This window comes from Pygocentrus nattereri, chromosome 4, assembly GCF_015220715.1.
Source record: "Pygocentrus nattereri isolate fPygNat1 chromosome 4, fPygNat1.pri, whole genome shotgun sequence".
NCBI lineage: Eukaryota > Metazoa > Chordata > Actinopteri > Characiformes > Serrasalmidae > Pygocentrus > Pygocentrus nattereri.
Genome location: NC_051214.1, coordinates 33,369,724 through 33,389,118, shown reverse-complemented (window position 1 = coordinate 33,389,118; position 19,395 = coordinate 33,369,724). Strand labels below are relative to the sequence as shown.

General features: G+C 37.8%; 1 protein-coding gene across 1 annotated transcript; it reads right to left on the bottom strand.

Moving 5' to 3' along the window:
- Positions 1-2,658: 2,658 nt before the first annotated feature.
- On the bottom strand, positions 2,659-17,785 carry clic5b (chloride intracellular channel 5b). Its single transcript, XM_017683832.2, has 6 exons — positions 17,134-17,785; positions 7,681-7,790; positions 7,314-7,439; positions 6,960-7,066; positions 5,543-5,724; positions 2,659-4,574 (listed from the first exon to the last, which is right to left on the bottom strand). Exons 1-6 carry the CDS (start codon positions 17,686-17,688, stop codon positions 4,410-4,412), a joined length of 1,245 nt encoding a protein of 414 aa, XP_017539321.1. The 5' UTR covers positions 17,689-17,785; the 3' UTR covers positions 2,659-4,409.
- Between the last annotated feature and the right edge of the window lie 1,610 nt (positions 17,786-19,395).

Here is a 19,395-nt window from a genome sequence, read left to right as displayed (position 1 = left end):
AAAATATATTTGAAAGTAAAATTTACGCTCTCAATGAATTAGTACATCTTTCATAATGTGAATGATAAACAGAGTAACAGGTCATTTATTGTCTTGCTTAGCAGATTCTACACAAGGTGGAGCTCTTAACTTTTTATGTACATCAGTAGCTATGTTCAAATTTAATTTCTGCCCAAATTGCAACAAAATGAATATGTTGTCACATAAATTTTGTTGTTATTATTATTATTATTATTATCATTATCATCATCATCATCATATTTTCCATCTGAACAGTTACTAGAGATCATGTTTCTCCACAGTTTAAGGCCTTTCCATTTCGAAAAGCCTCTCTCTCTCAGTAGGAGCTGAAAACTGGCAGCATTCCATTTAAAAGTGCTCTTGTCTCCTCTTCAGTCCAGTTACACCTCTCTGCCATGCTGTTTGTGTTTCCTGTAAGAGGTACACGTGGGAAATGTGTCACACGACACCAAGATTAAGTATAAACTTAAGTGGGAAATACTTTTCCTGAAAAAATGTTTGTAATTTAGGTTTCTGCATTTCAGATGAAAGAAAAACTAAAGTTGAATTAAAAAAGGTGGTGTTCCAAAACTGCATGTTTCCATACCCCTACATCAATGCATGTTTGGCACATTGCATTTTTTTTTTTTTTTTAGATAAATCCTTGAGATTGAAAGCTAAAAAAGAGGAAACCCACACTGGCAGGATCTCACAAGCACACACGATTGTACATACATAATTATAATATAATTTCATATCAGCTTTAATTTCATGTGGACTCTTAACAAAGGTGTCATAAAAAGTTCTTTAAGTGATGTCCCTAAAAGCCATGTTTAAAGAAGAGATTTGTGAGCATAAAGAACCTTTTAAAGGGTTAAAGAATCATTATATAAATATTCTATACCAACTTTGGACTACTTTAAAAACGTCTACTAAAAAGTCTTTCAACAGTTTTTACCAAAGGATTTGCTGTAAAACAACACACAGATGCCCTATTGGAGCTGGATTAGTTTTACTAGAGGAGATCTGGTAATTTGGCATTTGTATGTATGATTAATGTAAAGTATTTTCATGGGTTTTTGTCCCAAAAAAAAGTTAATTTTTATATATGATGATTTTCCTGTCTTCAACCCTTCACTGTTTTTGCTACTACAACTTGAAGTCTGACACACATTTATTTTATACCGTATTTTGATCAACTGCCCTGATTTGTGCATCAGTCAAAACAGTCCAGGCTGAAACACTCCTTATAACTTCAGTATTATATATTATAATGCTATTTAAACTACTGCAGGCTGAATAGGCAGATGTATGCAAATGTGTTGGTTTTTGTCACATCACAAAACTAATGACTTGAAAACTGACCATTTTTACAGCTTAGTTTCCATATATGAGCCAGGTGGATGGGGAATTTGTGGTATATTATGAAGCTTAGTCTCTGTTTACATACTAAATCATACACTTCTCTGAGTCATAAAAATAATCTGGTTGATCAGTGATTAATATAACGGTCAAACCATAGCATTATTAAACAATTTAGCTTTGACCACTGTGCCCTTAACGTTCTGTAGTAAAAAAGCTGTAGTAAAGTGACCAATATGGCTCTATTTCTGAGCTGAAATAAAGTAGAAACGGCAAATGAATACCCTCTTTGACTATCGTGGCTGTCTTAAAAGCACGCCACGCATGTGAATAAAGATATGTGTGTTCCCAAAACTCTCTGAACTTGGTGCTCACTGACAGAGCACTGCACACTCATCATATTAAGTCTAAGTACCTACAACAGTGTGTCAATTAATAAAAGCCAGAGGCCATGATATAATCAGATCTTGTCTGCGGATTGTCTCCTCGTACGTATGGAGCTGGAGGAGCTGTGAATCTCTTGCGTCTGTGCAAACAGATTAGAGTTACGGCCCTGGATCAGCGGGAGACATGTTTGACATTAATGCCCCACTGTATATTATCTTGCTTGGAGAAGGCTGAATGTGGGCGCGGAGATCCAAGCCATAGAATGTTTAAGAACTAATTACGAAACAGCGAGGCACAAGTCCTGCACATATTTTCTTACTTGTGTGGAAAAATATGGCAGGCTCCATTTATTTTCCTGCTCTGTTATTTCTGGATGGCGCTGGCTTCGGGTAAATAGTCCTGCTCCCTATTGTAAATCTGATGGGCGCAGGTCTTTTGAGTGAGGCTCTTTTGAGGAAAAATCGAGACGGGTTGGACTGCTTTTTTTCCACGCTAATGAGAGAGCGGAGGAGAGGGAGAGGGCTTTGATCCATGGGCCTGGAAGCCCGTGTTTAAATCTGTTAGCGGTCATCACTCTCCCCTAGCCTGAGGATGAGGAGACCAGATCAAAGTTTCCTCAAAGTTTAATGGACAATGAAATGCAGGGGGACCTCAGTGGAGAAGTTCAGATGAACACTGGCTCCTTGACACGGCTCAGCTTTATCGTTTTAACGTTTCACTCTCCTTGCACCATGCTGAGACCCATGTCTATAAATTCTACACTTCAGCTCCTCTCATTAGGGCTCATTATTCAATTGCAATATATAAGATCCGTTTCCTCTTATATGACCCCCCCCCCAACACCTCCCCCATATAATTGCATTAATTAGCGGAAAATGGCACATAGGGAAAATGAAATAATGCAAGTCGAACTGCGAAAATATTATTTTATTCGTAGAGGTTCACGCAGGATGGGCCTCTCTGGCGCCATACTCCCATTTCATATCAAATGTTTGTCCAAACCACACAAGAGCAGCGCAGCTCCATGAGGACCCATCAAGGCTGTAGAGCAGTGTGCTATTCCAGCACTGCTGAGAGCAGCGGAGAGAAGCTGGAGAGAAGCCCGGCGACACTGCCTTACTCCATTTAAGAGCACTATTGGGCGTCATGAATTTTCTTTGCCACACAACTCATATTAATCAGGCATAATTTAGCTCCAGACTAAATCTTATGGGTAGATATATGTGCTGATAAAGAGACAAGTTCGATGTTAACGTGATAAAATGTATTTTGGCTAAACAGCTGTAAGGACTTGAATGAAAGCTTCTTGAATCAGGCTAAAAATAATATACGGTCTATGGAACACTATCATAACATAAATCATATTTAAGATTTTGGCCAGGAATTTCCCAATCAAGGCACGTGTTTTGAATCACTCGATCACTCTTCATACAGCAGTCGATTGTTTTGAGGCAAAATGAGCAAAATGCCATTCAAACAGATTCAATTAAGAAACAGTCATGCAAAAATGTGATTTGTTCACAGGTTTCTGTGTTCTGTCTTGCTCTACTACTCACACTTGTTCTTTCTCTGTTTCTGGAAAACACAAATAAACACACTTTAAGGTAGTTGTTAGCGAAAAATCTAATTTACATCATTTTCCGCTTAGCCAGTGAGCCAAGATATGTTTGGTGTCCAAATTTGTCTTCTTTAGTTTAGCTGCTTAGAAACATTTAAAGTCAATAGCCACCTAAATGTTTTCCATAAATGCACAATCACTTTGTTTCAACCTGTTTATATTGCATCCTGATCTTCATTAAGGTTGTGCGGAGGAATTAGAATTAGAATTAAACACAATCTCTGTTCTCCAAGGGTCGAAAGTGGCTGCTCACAGCGTTTAGCTAATGTACATTGTGAAGATTTGTTCATTTATAAGTTCAGAATAAGTCAAACTCCTAAACCACACTGATAAGCCTCAAGTGAAGTTCTAGAGATGTATTTACAGAAAAGATTTGGGTGACTATTGGCTTCTATTGTTCGTTAGCACATGTTAGCTGTATAACTCCAGCACTGAACTAAAGAAGCAAAACTTGGACACCATATGTGCTTTGCCTGATCAAGGGGTAAGTGGAAAACTGAATAAATTCGATCTTTTGCTGAATAATTCCTTTAACGTTCATACAGAACATCAGCATACACAGCTCATATCTGTTCAGCGAATCCCTTGAATTCAGTGAAGTCTACTGAAGACTGTGCATTACTGAAAATCATCAAAACAGAAGAAAACTGTTACAGTGGCTATTTTTCAGCTAATCAACAGAAATCTCTCTTCTCAGCTGTCGGGCCCTTGCACATGATTGACAGTCAACAACTATTGTAAAAGAGATAAACTAAATGATAGGAATAAATAAAGGAAAAGCAACTTATCAGAAAAACAAATCCACCAAGTTTTGATGATTTTAGACACAAGTTGCAGTGGAACAAGACTTTTCTGGTCCAGTGCTGAGTCAGCAGGTCTCTTTATTTTGTCACCCGTGTTCAGATCGGAACTTTTTCAGGTTTCATTTGCAATAGTTACAAATTGGGTAAAGCTAAAATATACAAAACCAGAACCTACACCTCAGGTTTATTTCTGACTGCATCTGTAAAGCCTTATTCCTCTGTTAGTTGTGTCACATCATTTACTTGACCAGCCTTTTTGCTACATCCTGATAGGCCATTTCAATCTCTTTGTCAGCAGCACAAGTGTTGGTAAACTCGTCTCGTGAGTAGGCGCTGTTCAGGTAGCGCCACACTCCCGTCATGTCAGAAGGAATGTCATAGTTGCGATACTTCTTGGCAACGACCTAAAAGAAACAGCACAGTTGAAAAATTAGAGATCAAGTGTCAAACCAACACTGAACATTTGACTTATTTTTCAGTAGTTAATTTTGAAATAAGTGCTCCAGTGTTTTGAACTGTACGGTTGATCACAACAGACAATAATTGTGATGTCGCACTCAATACTTAACCCAGAAAATCTGTTATCTCAAAAACACGCTTATAATAGAAACCTATGGGCAGCTGCTTCAGGCTAATGGGTCAAAATCTGTGGTAATCAGTCAAGCAATGTAAACGTTGCAAACAGAAACCGAGCCAAAAACAACGGAATATTTACACATGTTTTATTAGTAGCAAACTGTAACTGTTGAAGCTTGGTCTCAAGTTAGGGTCAAAACACCTCTACATTATCGCTCATCTCTGCTAGCACCATAATAGGATTTTAGTAGAATATTAGCGCTAAGCTAATGATGATTCACATCAACATTTCTTGGCCTTTCTAAAGAAAAGGCAGTCATTTAAAACTTGTAAAAGACATTCTAGGTTTTATTTGAAACCTATAGCAGACATTAACATACATTTTACCATGTAGCATGTATCATGTTTTGCAGTGAGTCCTTTAGAGCCCTTGCAAAGAGCTGCTGCTGTTTTCCATCTCACTAAACACACTGGTCACTCATATTTGCAGGCAGAGATGTATCTAGGATCTCCAGAAGGCCTAGAGTAGCTTTTGAATGGTTGATTCCACTCAGTTTCCCATCATGGTACTGGTTAATCTGAGACCTTAGACTTTCTGTACAGCTCCTCAAATCCTGACCAGTGGCTACTAGCTAGCTTGGCTGTATCTACATAGATACCACATAGAAAAAAAATCTGATTTCACAATATTCCATTGTGATGCTTAATCTTTTTTTTTCTAGAAAGCAGAGCATTTGAAGCCAGTGTAGGTGCAGCTCACATAGCCATTGTTCACTAACGTAGCCATGTAGCTCACCTTGACTATGTGGAGCTTTGGCAGCAGGTTGCAGTCTGCCAGAGTCAGCTCATTCCCATCCAGGAACGAACGGTTGGAGCTCTTCTCCTCCTCCATGCTGTCCGCATCTATCTCTTCAGGTAGAGGGCTGTTCAGATATTCATCCAGCTTCTTCAGGGCCTTCGTCAAGCTTTTCTCTAGTGCTATCACAAACAATATCACACACTGTTGAGGTACAGGAACCTGTTCACACTAAATTGCAGGAATAGTAATAATTAATCTACGAAATAATTGTCTACATTCTCTTAACCCTTTAAAACATATGCCTTCAAATTTGGACCCTGACCAGTTTCTGGTTCTGGATTTAATAATCACTCATGGGTTTGACACTAGGTGGCCGCCCAGCTAGAATTTTTTTGTCCTAAAAATGTGCTTACACACATATTCTATTAATGTTTTCAGTTTTTTTCCAGAATGTTCATCTAGGAACATTCTCTGAAAACATCATCATGTAACATAATCCGTTGCCCTGCCAACATCCTCAAAACATCCTCTGACTGTTTCAGTTAAAACATTATCATCTTATAGGAACATTATTTGAAATGATAAACATTATAATGTTGTTGGAAAACTAGATTAAACGGTTTTCTTTAAACTGTATTTGAACTTGTAGGTTCGCCAAAGTTAGCCAAAGCAGTGGGAATGTTCACTGCTAGCTGGGCAGTCAGTATAGCTGTCTTTAGTTATGATATTCACTTTTTTGCCTTTGCTGCTGTCTCACAGCTGTGAATGTAAACCTCAGTAGTGTTCACATTCTCAAAATAAAGTTTGTTTCACTTTGTTGTGTCATCACAACCCAAACCAGGCTCATCATGTATTTGGATTACACTGCCCAGCATTACTGACCAAAGCAGCCACTTCACATTAAACACCATAGTGCTGATTTCGCATATAAAGAGTCTACCAAAATGGATGTTGAGCAAAGCATCTAAACAGTGTCCTTCTGCAATAGAACAAGTTCTCTAGACAGCAAGTTGACTAACAGTTTTTATCAAATTTTATAGCTGTGCCACACCCATCTCCATTTTAAGTTGAGTGGTATGAGTTGCATCAACAGTTCAGTGAATTACCAATTATTACAAAATTCTGAACCTGAAACTGGTTTCAAGCTCACAAATTGACCCATTAGCTGCCATGAGTGTAAAACTGACAAAACATTTTATTCACATATCTAAATATATTAACATATTAATATAAACTCAAAATATGCATTAAAGCAATAAATAATAATAAATGTGAATGGAATTGCTAGTATTATTACATTTAATGCAATAAAGAGGTGAAGTATAGAATTACCAATATTCAGTTTTAGCATACCAGCATCTATAATGTTCAACATACATTCATAAAGTCAAGTGATTCAGTTTGACATGCCTACCTCCATTGGCATCTGGCCTTGTGTTTTTGATGTAAGCTGAGAACTTTGCAAATATGTCAATCCCCGCTGTGTTTGACTCCCTGTGCTTGGCTGCCAGTTTAGGGTATCTTAGGCACAAAGAACAGAGAAAATCAAAGTGTTTACTAGCATTTTCCAGCTCCTTTAGGCAAATATCAAGGACATGCAATTCAATAACATCTTTGGCATATTTCAGAATAGATTGGAGAATTAATAGTTGTACAGAGAAGCTAAAGAATAAAGCCCAAGAAGCCAAACCATAAAACTGCTACATACTACAAAACCATATGACTGAGTGTGAAAAAGGTATACAGTATATTGTATACAGTGTCTTACTTTGGTGGTGCCAGCACCTCCTCTAGGAACTCTTCAATCTTGTTGATGTCGGTTTTGACCTCGCCATTGAAGGTGAGGAAAGGAGGGTGGGTGCCTGGAGCCAGGTTATGCAGGTCAGCTGGTTTCCTGCACATAATATTATTATTATATTATAATATAATATAGTTGCCAGACATGTGTGGCCTAGCTTGTTGCTGAGCAGTGCAATCAGAAGCTCAGAAGAACAACAGAAAAATAATCATGGAGTGTTTGCATGTATGAAGAAAAGGTTTGATTTAAGAATAAAGAGCATATGTCATACGCCACGCATGTGAAAAGAGTTTATTTCATTAAGTACAAGTTATCGTCATGTTAAAAGGAGTCTCACCTCTTCAGGTCTACAGTGGTGACGTTGAAGACGACCCCTTTGAGCCAGAGGATCATGAAAAGGCGCTGGGAGAATGGACAATTCCCAATACTCTCCCCATCACTCCCAGCCTGCAGAGAACACAGCACAGAGACGGGAACTTGATAATGAATTCATCACTTAATTACCACAGTGAGACTGATCATATTAAAGTCATCACAGGCTCACCAAAGTCACCAAAGGGTGCAAAAAGAGAAACTAAAGGAAAGAAACACAGCATCACAGTGCCCTCTGTTGGCATCATCGTGTATCAGCTGATCATTGGGGTCATTTTTTGCATCCTACATGAACTGATACATTTGGCACATAAAGTGCTCATACCGTGGTAAACTGAATTTTCCTCTCTGAAAAACAAAAAATAGTTTTTAGCATATAAATACTGCTAGTTTCCAAACAAACCAATGCATGCTTTGGTCTATACAGTCCACATATAGAAACCAAGCTGCAAAACCATGATGTTTTTAATTCATTGTCTCTGTGATAGTGATTGTGTGTGTCTGTCAGTCTGCAACCCCAATCCCCCCCCGACCCCCGCGACCCTGAGGGAACAGCAGCTTAGAAAATGTGTGTTTGTGTGTGTGTGTGTGTCTGTGTTTCTGTGTGTGTGTTTCTGTGTGTGTGTGTGTGTGTTTCTGTGATGTCACAAAAAACAATACATTTCCATAAATTCACCTATTCGGTGTACAGCTCTACCCAATTATGTTGAATTTATGAGTCTTTCAGCATTTTGATTAAAGGCACTATACAGGACAGCCAATCAGAATACAAGTCATTTGCTTATGTCAGTCTTTAAGGCACAGTAACAAAAAACAGCCTGTTTAAAGAATAAACAGAGGTTGGAAAACCACCATGCAAAATTGAATTATGACTGTTTTTGTTACAAAATTCATGCAAATATTGGAAGAGAACACCAGGGGTCATAGGATGTGGGCCCACACAGTCAGAACAGAATTTTAAGTGTATGAGTAATTATGATGGCAAAGTGTCTGGTGTTCAAACTCAAGAAGTGACTGATTAACATAATGTTTCTCATGGAATCAAAGCTGAGAGTTAAAAGGGCAGAGAATCCATCAAACTCAGTTCAACAGTATGAAGTATAATCAAGCATAAAATGAGCTGAGACATGCTGAGACTGACATCTCTTATCTTCCAATAACAGTTATTTCATAGTAACTGTGATAGTAACTGTTTGATCACGTAACAGTAGAAAAGACCAGTGTGGTGATTGGTAGTCATGAATGGGTATCTATGGAAGATGTAGCATAATGAATGTACTGAAGCACAGTGGGAGAGCTCACAGTCACACTGCTCTGCCTGTGTGCCGGGGAGATCAGGTGTCTAAACACAGCGGCATGGGTAACAGGGGACTTGCTATGGAAAGCATACCATGTGACCTAATACCCAGGACAATAAGAATAATGCACTCTGATTCTATTACCTGCTCCATTGGCCACAGTCAATCAGTTGGCCACAGTCACATTCAGCTAAAATGAATTCAATGAGTAGAATTTATGCTGAACTGTATTCTGATTATCTGAATTATACAAATTACTATTTAATCTGGATCAATTAGAGTAGCCTTGCACTAGTCTAAGTCTACAAATAAATAGCTAAATAATCTATTTAGCCCATCACTATCTAATCTAATCTAATCATAGTTCATTTTACCGCAGGAGTAAGCTCTCTGCTGTGCTTTGACTAATAAATGTCAATTCATGACATTTTTCGCCAAGAAGGAAAAGAAAAAACAGATACTACATCCATCGTAGACAAACAGCAGACTATGTAAAAGTGGAAAAATCCAGCTGCTGCAGAGCACTAGCAGAGCAGTGTGAAAATCACCCCACTTCTCATATGACCCCCCCATCTCCCCATTCTGGAAAATGTGCATCAGCACTCAAACAACAAAATACAAGCAACAATAGTGAATCAAGGTCTAGAAAGCACAGGACAATAGGCCTGTGTGCCATGAAAGCAGCAGATCCAGCCAGTAACTTCACTGTTTAGGTGAGGTGAGGTTTACAACATGAAAGCAGCAGTTGGAGTCAAGAAGTGGATGACAGTAACAAGCATTGTTAATTTACTTACTGACTTAAGTAACTAATAAATGTCCATAAAACTGAATGAGATCTGGACTCTCTCACTTTGAAACAGCCATTCCACACATTCAGTCACTCAGGATCAATTACTCTATATGTGTGTGTGCCTGTCTTTGTTTTGTACACTGCACTGACTTTGGAGAAACTAATGAAGAAACAGGGCTCATCATCAATATTAGCACAGATGGTCTTGACTTCATAAAAGTGCATATTACAAAAAGCGAGTGGGCAATATTATGATATTTAGCATTATTTGGATAAATTACATCTTTTCTATACTTACTAAATTACTATAACTTTTCATTACAAAGCAGCATAATTAGTACTGTTTAAGTGGGTTGCAGTGCAGTGCAGTGGTAGGAATGTTGAATAAAATCATTGTCTTCATAGTTTTTTATTGTACATTATATATATATATATATATATGTATGTGGTCACAAGGTCACAAGTGGCCCCATGCCCTGACATTGTACCAAAATAAACCTGTGTGTGTTTGTGGTTTAATATGCATGTGAAGTGCTATTTCCTCTGCATCAGCACCTCATTAGCTCTTTGCTACTCCACCTGCCCCTCTCTCAGAGGAGCCATCAGGCTTGCACAGCACAAATATAGATCACAGCACATTCTGAACAGCAACAAATACATCCACTCAGAAAACTGAAACTTTACTTCATTCAAATTATATATCATTTCCACACCAATAAAACATATTACAACAACACAGTTCTGTCTTCTGGTTTAATTACTTTTGCCAGTCTATTGATATAATATCTTTCATTAATGTGCAAATGATTAACATCACTGCATCAAGTAAATTCAATGGGTTATTGTTTTGTGTACCTATAGGTTTACCTATGAGTCTGTGTCCAAACATAGAACAGGCCGTAATACGTTACTGTTCATCAAAAGTGTACATGGTTGCCTGGTCTCTGGAGCTTAGCTGCACTAAAAGCCTTTACTGAAAAAAAAGAAGCTTTGAATTTATCTGATTCAAATGTGTTAAATTTTCCTAACAATGCAACTGTTAGACATATTTAGATCATGTAAATTCAAAGCACCATTTGTTTAATATGCATAGGTATCCACAAGTAGAAGATTTATACTCTCTCAACTGAAAAAACAACCTATACAGTTTTCATTGGTAAGAATCTAATAGTAGATCTGGAATTGTAAGACCTGGGTTAGGAGTCCAGCTGTAACTCTAGAGCAACTATTATATTACACAGCCTTTCCAGGGACATCAAACGAGCAGAATAACATTAGCAAGACATAACCCTTCCTTAAAATTACTAAAGTTTTGCTATGTCTTTTCTCTCTAACCTACCTTGACAAACAATTCAATATCCGGGTCCCGGCCCCCTCCATTTGAAGTCATTGTTACAGCTGATTTTATCATCATCCAAGTTATAGATAAAACAAGAGCAGGTACATTCCACACACTGTCCCCTACATCGTCCCACTTAGTAAAAGCAGTCCTGGTTGGCCTTGTGTGAGGCCACTGTTCTGCAGAAAGTTCTCTTGTCCTGCAGTTGGCAGGCAGCAGGTGGGGTGTTGTGAGCTATAGGCCGGGTACTTCTCTCCAAACAGGGATGCAGTAGAGAGAGAGAGAGAGCAGGGAATAGGTGTGAAGCTCTGCCAGGGGAGGAGCTCTCCCCCTCCTTTACTGTACAGAGCCCTTGATGAGCTTGGGGCCAAATCTGGCCTCCAGAGCGCTGGCAGGAGGAATGCAGCATCTCTGCTACATGCTAGAGACCTACATAATCTTTTCTACAAACTTGTGGCTGTTTCTTAGCGCTTGAACATGGGCAGTTTAATACAGCATTTGCACACTTTTCATAAGAGCACCAGAAATAACAGTGGAGCCTTTTGAGTAAAAACATACAAAAATGTACCAAAAACAGCTGAAATTCATTTTTACATGACCTTTTTTTAACATTTCCTCACTGCTCAGAATAAAACATAAAAGAGGCTGTTTTCTTACTGTTCTATTAAGACTGATATATGTAACTGACCTCTGTTTACATTGGACGTCCTATATTCTGCCTTGTTTAAAAAGCAGTCCAGTCTGAAAAGTAGAGAATTGTCAAGTTCAGTCTTCAGGGAGGTCAGAAAACTATGTCAACCATGAACCATGATGTTGGAGTCCTTTTGGAAGGCTCATTGATGCATTGGCTTCCCAATAGCCAGGAACAGCGCAACATTTAACCACTTAAAATCCCAGGTTTTGTACATTCCAAGGCTTATTATTCATTAACCACATCGACTACAGTGCAAACTGGCTGAGTTTTTCTTAGGTTACCGAAGGGTGTAATAAAATTTTGGACCTGCTGGTGGGTCCTGGCCATTTGAGTATCTCCAGTTCCAAGAATGAATAGCAAGGCTAAAGTGCTGTAGGCAGGCTGAGCAGTCATATGCAAATGTGTTCATGGTTGTGACGTCATAACCATACAACATGGTTGTGATATCACAAACATGATTCATTTAAAACAGGTGAAAATTTGGTTTTCCATGATATACGCCCTTTAACGAACCTTCAAAGAGTGTGTATTTTGTGTCAAGACAAAGCAACCTGAGGTGAGGAAGGCACAAGCAAAAACACTGAGAGAAGATAAAAGTACCATTTGAAAGATCGCTGCTTTATTATGCAACGCTCTACATTATTTTGTATTTATGAGTGTGGAGTTTATTGTTCTCTGAAGATATGGCTTTGAAAAACACTGCACAAAGCTCGCTGTTGACAATCATAAATGTAAAAAACTTGTAGGACTTAACATTTTCTCCATGTGTAACTGTAGTACAGTCATGGCCCAGAAACCAAGAGCAAAGGAATGAGCTGCATCCATTTTTAATAGCCCCTAACACACAGGCCACACTCTGGCAGGCAGTGGCAGGTTATATTTGATCAGCCTCGGAAACCCAAGGGAACAAGATTCCCTTTTGAATATTTGATGATTTGGCTTTGGTTTTATTGAGAGACAGTCTTTCAATGTTTTCTGAAAAGGCTTATATGGGACAGTGAAATGAGATCAGTGAAAAATGTATTTATGTCCTAGTAGTACTTGTGTGAGTAACAGCCAATTCAGTTTTAATTGCTATTTCTAGCTTCCACTGGATACACAATGCAGTGTGGGCTTGTGTGTCAGGTTTCCGACGATGCTCTTCTACCTGTGACTGTAAAGCAAGCACAGGTAATAAAAGGAGAATTTTAAGTCACAAATAGAAAAATAACAATGCATTTCTTGACTGAAGTGTGACTGGTAATGCAGTTGTTAAGTTATTAGAAATGATGTTTAATGGATCACCGTGAGAATCACTCCATACCTAGAGAGAAATTGAGAAGTCCCCTGCTAAATTGCTAATGCACAGGCTGCACAGCTCCCTCTGGTGCCAGAATACAACAACTGTACAAGTCGTGATGGGGGTCATAAAATGGAAATTCTGCACATCCTTACAGCACTCAAAATAAATATGTTCACAGTGGTACTCATTAACCTCTCAGTCCTGGATTAAAGGAGTTATTGAAGGAGTGACACTAACTACATGTGCAACACTGCCTACAATTACTTTGCACAATGGCATTGCTGCTCTGATAAAACTCATATCTCCATAAAAGTAACTTTACACTAAAAGAAAAAAGCACTGAAAGAGTTCAGTCAAATAATGTTCAATGCATTTGTTACATACTCGTGCATAGTAACGAAAAGCTATGAAGTTATTGGCCTTGTAATGTAAACTGAATAAAGTGCACAATGTTATTTACATTCATATTAGACAAACCATATGCTAACAGTGCTTTTTGTTCCCCCATTTCACCAGATAATACTTAATATTGCTTCTAGATTTTTTTAACCATAGATATCACCATGGTCTGGTCATCCTGGTGATGTTCTGCCATGCCTACCAGTTGTTTTCCATTCTAATACGTTCTGGGGCAGTTTGCTTTCAGTCTTGTCAGCATTGACTGGGCAGGTAAGAAATGTTTCACTTCTAATCACAAAATTTAAAGGTTCAAGATAAAGTACCATCCACACGAGACACAGTTAAGGGGTAGACAGAAATCTACAGCTGTTCTGGCTAAAAACTACTGATGAATGGCAGCTGAAAATTAACTGGTCAATATTTACACAAGATTCTCAAAGGAATTCAAATGACTAAGTAGATTATAGTATGGTGATACTACACAATGTGAAGATAATAAAGTTGTTAATCTGGCATCTACAGTTTATAATGAGGCAAATGTCCATACACTTGTTTATCTCAATGTGAAATTCAGTCCTTATAGAAAACCACACATTTTGAATCTACTGTTTATGTGACATCTAAAAATTCAATGAATTTCCAAGTATAGATCTATTTAGCCTACAGCAGTTTAGCCCTGCCCATTTACACTGAAGTTATAAAGATTGTTTCAGAACAGATTGCTTTTTGAATGGGGGACAATGCAGAACAGCCCATCAGAACAGAGGTCATTTAGAGGTATCTGTCTTAAAGCAACAGGAATGAACACCTGTTCAGTTCAAAGGGAGAATGGTCATATATAATGGTTGGGAAATGGTCACATATAAATTAATTTTCCATAAATCCACAAAAAATGATGCAAGACAAACATTAGATATGACCCCTTTATTTGACCTCTTTAGTGAAACTTTACATGTTAAAGAATGGTTTGTCACTTCATAAAATCTTCATGTAGTGATACTAATTGTAGTATTTTATGTAGTATTTTTTATCTCAGGATAGATCTATTCCATATTTTTTGTATATTTGTAGTTGTATATTTGCTTGTAGATAGTTTTTGTTCTATATATTCTTTTTTTTTGTATTGTATAGCACCTATTATTATAACTTTCCTGTGTTGTGTGATTGCTAATGGCTATCTACTCTATCTACTCTATCTAATCCATCTACATTTACATTTACATTTATGTCATTTGGCTGACGCTCTAGGATACTGTGTCACAGCACTAGCAACATAAATGCTAGCTAAATGTTAGGGAAGCTGGCAGATACAGCGTACATAATGTCTTAATGTAAGTTATTATATACTTCCTTTTACTTCTGGAAAAAAACCTTCTGGATAAAAAAACGGCTGTTCCAATTTGATTACAAATGTAATTACATTTATGTTATTACACTTATGTAATTACATGAGATAAAATGGTAATCACTTCTGCAACAATTACTAAATCATTAGTAGTTACATTGTTGCTGCATATGTTGTTCACATGTAACTATATAGTTAACATAGACACTTAACATAAAGTAGGGATTACTCTTTTCACATTGCAGATGTAGCAAGTGGAGTTGACATTCATTAACTACATACTATATGCAGTTTGCCTAACCCAATTTTACCTTATGTAATTAACTTCTGAGTTGAAACTATATATAAAAAATGACTAAACCAATATAAAATGATCAGCCTATACATGATTGTTATATCAGGACTATGACTGCTCTAGAACAAAGTAAAAGGTAAACTGAAAGTTAAGCTACTAAGCACATTGCTTCTTTAATCTGTTACTTTTACAGTGCTGCAGTGGGCCTGTGAAGTATGTGTAAATGCCTGCTATAACTCTCATGCTTTTTATTGCGGTGATCTGTTTTATGACATGAAGTGACCATAAAATGTGAAAATATAATGACCAATTTAGCCTCTATTTTAAAGACCTTTGCCTCGGCTTTAATGTATTCAATGCAACAACAGCTATCTTCATATGTCCTGTTAAGATAATGATACTGCATAAAATGTAAGTTATATTTTTGTTATACAGGCTTATGAACTTTGAAGTGTGATGCATAGCAATGCTTTTGTTCTCGTCTACAATCTACAGGTTCTTCTACAGCCTAAGGACTCTTTTTTTTTCAGTTATTTAAAAAGAAAATTGTTTTAAACTCGGGAAACTGTACTAATTCAGTTCAGTATTGTCTCAGCCTTTCCTCTTCCACTCATGATTGTCACACACTGTCACAATCACTGTTGCTCAATCAGCAAAGTGACCCCCTCGAGTACAGAGATTGCAGCCCTCTTCTATCAAAAAGCAAAGAGAACACATGGGTTCATTTGCAGGCATGAAGTTCACCCTTGTTTCCATGACTGTACAGTTACTTGGTGAATGATTAAACAGCTTGCTGGGTCCTGATGAAACACATGCCACAACCACAGCTTCACATGAAGGAAACAGATATAAACATACTGAACAGTAATGAGTCTCTATAAAGGCCACTTTCTTACACATAGATCGATTAAGCCAAGTCCTACACTGAGATGATATTTGACTCAAAATTCAAATTGGCAGTGTAACTTTATATAAAACTACTCTTGTTCTGTGTCTGGAATCTAGTAACACAGTGACTTGAGGAAAGCAGAAGTTAATAATTGAAAAAATGCCTGATTGACTGAGAAGTTCCTCACTGTTTCTATTGTATTCTGAATGTCTGTCGACATCCATGGATCAGAAATCACACCATCTCGACACTGATTAACCACTGAGCGAACCAAAGAACTCAAGACATTTGGACATTGTCTCAGACTTTATTCATTTATTTTAATCACATGGCTTGAATTTTATTTGCTCAATCAACAGTCATTTGCAAAAGTTTCACAATTCATAATTCATAATTGCTACTTATTTGCTGAATTTAATATCTTGGGAAAAAATAAAAATAAAAAAATATAAAATGTGGCCTGTTTGAAAGTTTGGACACCCCAGCTTTTGTTGAATTTTTATGTGAAACTTCACAATTGTTACTTATTTGCTGACATTTACATTTTGGGAGCACATTTTAGGATTAAATGTTTTCTTCCCATAGAAAATATGCATTAAAATTGCAGAAAAAAAAATAAGTTTGTTCTCTGTAGAGAATTTTTGAATGTAGAAAATCTACAAACATGGAGTTTGACCAGGGTGTTGACACTTTTGCATATTACTATGCAGTATATGAAATTGTCAGACCTTCTACACAATTCTATTTCAAGTTGAGAATTGTTTTATTTTAATTTATTTCTCTAAGTAAGATCCAGATGGCTGAAGTTCAAGTAATGATTATCATAACCATTATTGTACAGCCACACCTATGTGACCTTCAGTCAGTATCTTAAGGCTGAAAGGTCATTCTTGGCTTTTGAACATTGTCCTCACATACTTTGTCACTTTTCCACACATTTTTAGCTGCAGTGAATTACATTCAACTCACTGTGCCACCAAATATCGCCCAATGCTATTGCTTCACAGACATGAAGTGCCAAAGTTTGGTGTTGGCTTATTTATCATTAGAAGTTTCACTGTGTTTGTAATGGTATAAAGGACCTTACCTTGACAAACAGAGAGATTTCTGGCTGTGTGGGGTCAATGGCTCTCTCTGGAGCTTCAGCTGGATTGGTGTCCACCGTTTTGAGACTATAGTCAACTTCTTCCTCTGGTTCAGAAGATCTGGGTGCTGAGAAGGCGAAAGCCATGGCCATGGCATCCTCAGTGCTTTCTTCACACGGGTCTCCAGATGATGAGGATGAGTGTCTGGACAGGATTCCATCACCGTTCACCTGTTCAGCAGCTTCACCCATATCTGGGCTGAAGCTGAAGGGACAAGCACTTTCTTCTCCCGTCAGACTCTCACTGCCGTTGGCTTCTATCTCCGGTGTGCTGTCTCTAATGTTCATGTAGTCCGGAGATAAACTTCTCTCTGCCTTCTCAGCAGACTCATCAATTGAAATCTCGCTGTATAAAGCTTCCTTCTCTGTGGTGTCTTTATAAGCATCTTGGTTCTCATACTGCACCTCAGCAAGCCCACCCGGTTCATCAAATGGCTTCTCGTACACATTCTCCTCATCTATTTTTTCATATAAGTTTTCTTCTGCAATCTGTGCCATTATTTGGGGCTCCTCTGGTCTCACAGCTGCGGCAAGTGCGGAGAACCTTCAGAGGTTATCCGTGAAGAAGGGAGTGGGAGAGTTGCTGAAGGAGAGAGGTGGAGGAGGAGGAGGGTATGGCCAGGCTCCAGCATACACTCACAATGAACTTTGTTCTACGGCTGTGCATTTAAATGTGAGCAAACAACAGCTACTCATCCAAGCTCAACCTTGCTTGCTCAGTTTCTCAGTCAGTTTCTGAGTAGTTTAGGAAGATGTTCAACTAGGCCTGGTGTCTACAGTAAAACCAGATATGAACCATGACCCCGGGGTGTATTTAATCCTGTCTTGTTCACATGCATTACACTGTCTAAAAATATGATATTATAATATAAAGAATAAAGAGTGAAGTGAGCCATTTGCCTCAAAACTAATTATTTCAGAAAAAAAGAAGAAAGAAAGAAAAAGAAAAGAAAGTGAAAGTGAATTTTTTTGGAATGCATATGAAAAGTGTAAAATGTGTGTCATTTCCACATGAATGAAATACATTAGCACTGTTTTGCTTCTTAGTTTATATGACAAGTATTTAGACCCTTTTTGGTTTTTGACATGTTTGTATTTTTTTGTTGTACTCGCATGTTTGTACTTACAAAATATGAACAGGAACATGTGCATTCATAAACATACATGATGATATGATTGAAATATTGATAGGGAAAAATTAGACATCACAAATAAATAACTACAGTACAGTACTAGCATCCACAGCAGGGGTGGAGAACTGAGGGCCAGAATCCAGCACTAACACATCACCTCCGTAAATAACTGAGGAGTTGAATCAGGTGTGCTTCAGCAAATAAAATCACCAAACAGGGCAGCAATCCAGTATGAGATCATTAGCTTTGCATGATAGTGGGTCAGTTTTGTATTGTTGGGCAAATCAAAATTTCCTCTAATACCTCCCAGGACATCCATTCATGTTTTCAAGGTTTTAACATTAATGTAAAATATTAAAAATACAGGAAAGCAGGTTAAGTGGTGGCTGTGATTCAATAGTTCAAGTCTGTGCAGCAGAGGCATTAACAGGAGTGTCAGCACATGCAGGTGAACATATCACATTTAAACAAATATAACATTTTGTTTTTGGGTAACACAAAGAATGAACCAGTATAGATAAGCAGGGTTTACTCAGATTGCTTTAGTGTGATTTATTTGAATTAGTTCAAGCTTCTCTTATTCAAGTCATATAGAGAAGCTTCTTGACACAAAAGTGTGGAACCACTTAACATTACATTTTTAAGTAAATCCACCATTTAATTTCCTGGGGTCTGGGTTTAAAGAGGTTTGAAAAGAATAACAGCTGATGTGTAACACACTTTTTTACATTTTTATTTCTCGGATAAAGGTGGAATCATGACATAGCACTACAAAAAAGTCGTCAACATTAAAACACAAAAACACATAGCAGTATGTATGCATGGATGCTTTTTACTATAGATAGCTTATAGCAATGATGCAGTGTTTATACAAATACAAGGGACTAAAGTTAGCTGTTAGGCAACCTGCTTCACTAAGCACTGCTGCACACTAACTGATTGAATGGAGAATATTACCAATATCTTTTTTGTCAGCCATCCTGCTACACTACAGCAGTGATCTATTAAAATGTCAGAAAATGTAAGAAGGCACATGTCCCCTTCACAACCACCCCCCACCCCCACCCCCAAC

Bases quoted from the DNA above. Each gene is read 5' to 3' on its own strand.
- clic5b (XM_017683832.2), bottom strand. From the start codon at position 17,688: ATGGCACAGATTGCAGAAGAAAACTTATATGAAAAAATAGATGAGGAG. The intron at 7,791-17,133 runs GTAAGGTCCTTT...TGTTCTCTGCAG, and splicing joins AAATCTCTCTGTTTGTCAAG to GCTGGGAGTGATGGGGAGAG. The intron at 7,067-7,313 runs GTAAGACACTGT...TTTGTGCCTAAG, and splicing joins GAGGTGCTGGCACCACCAAA to ATACCCTAAACTGGCAGCCA.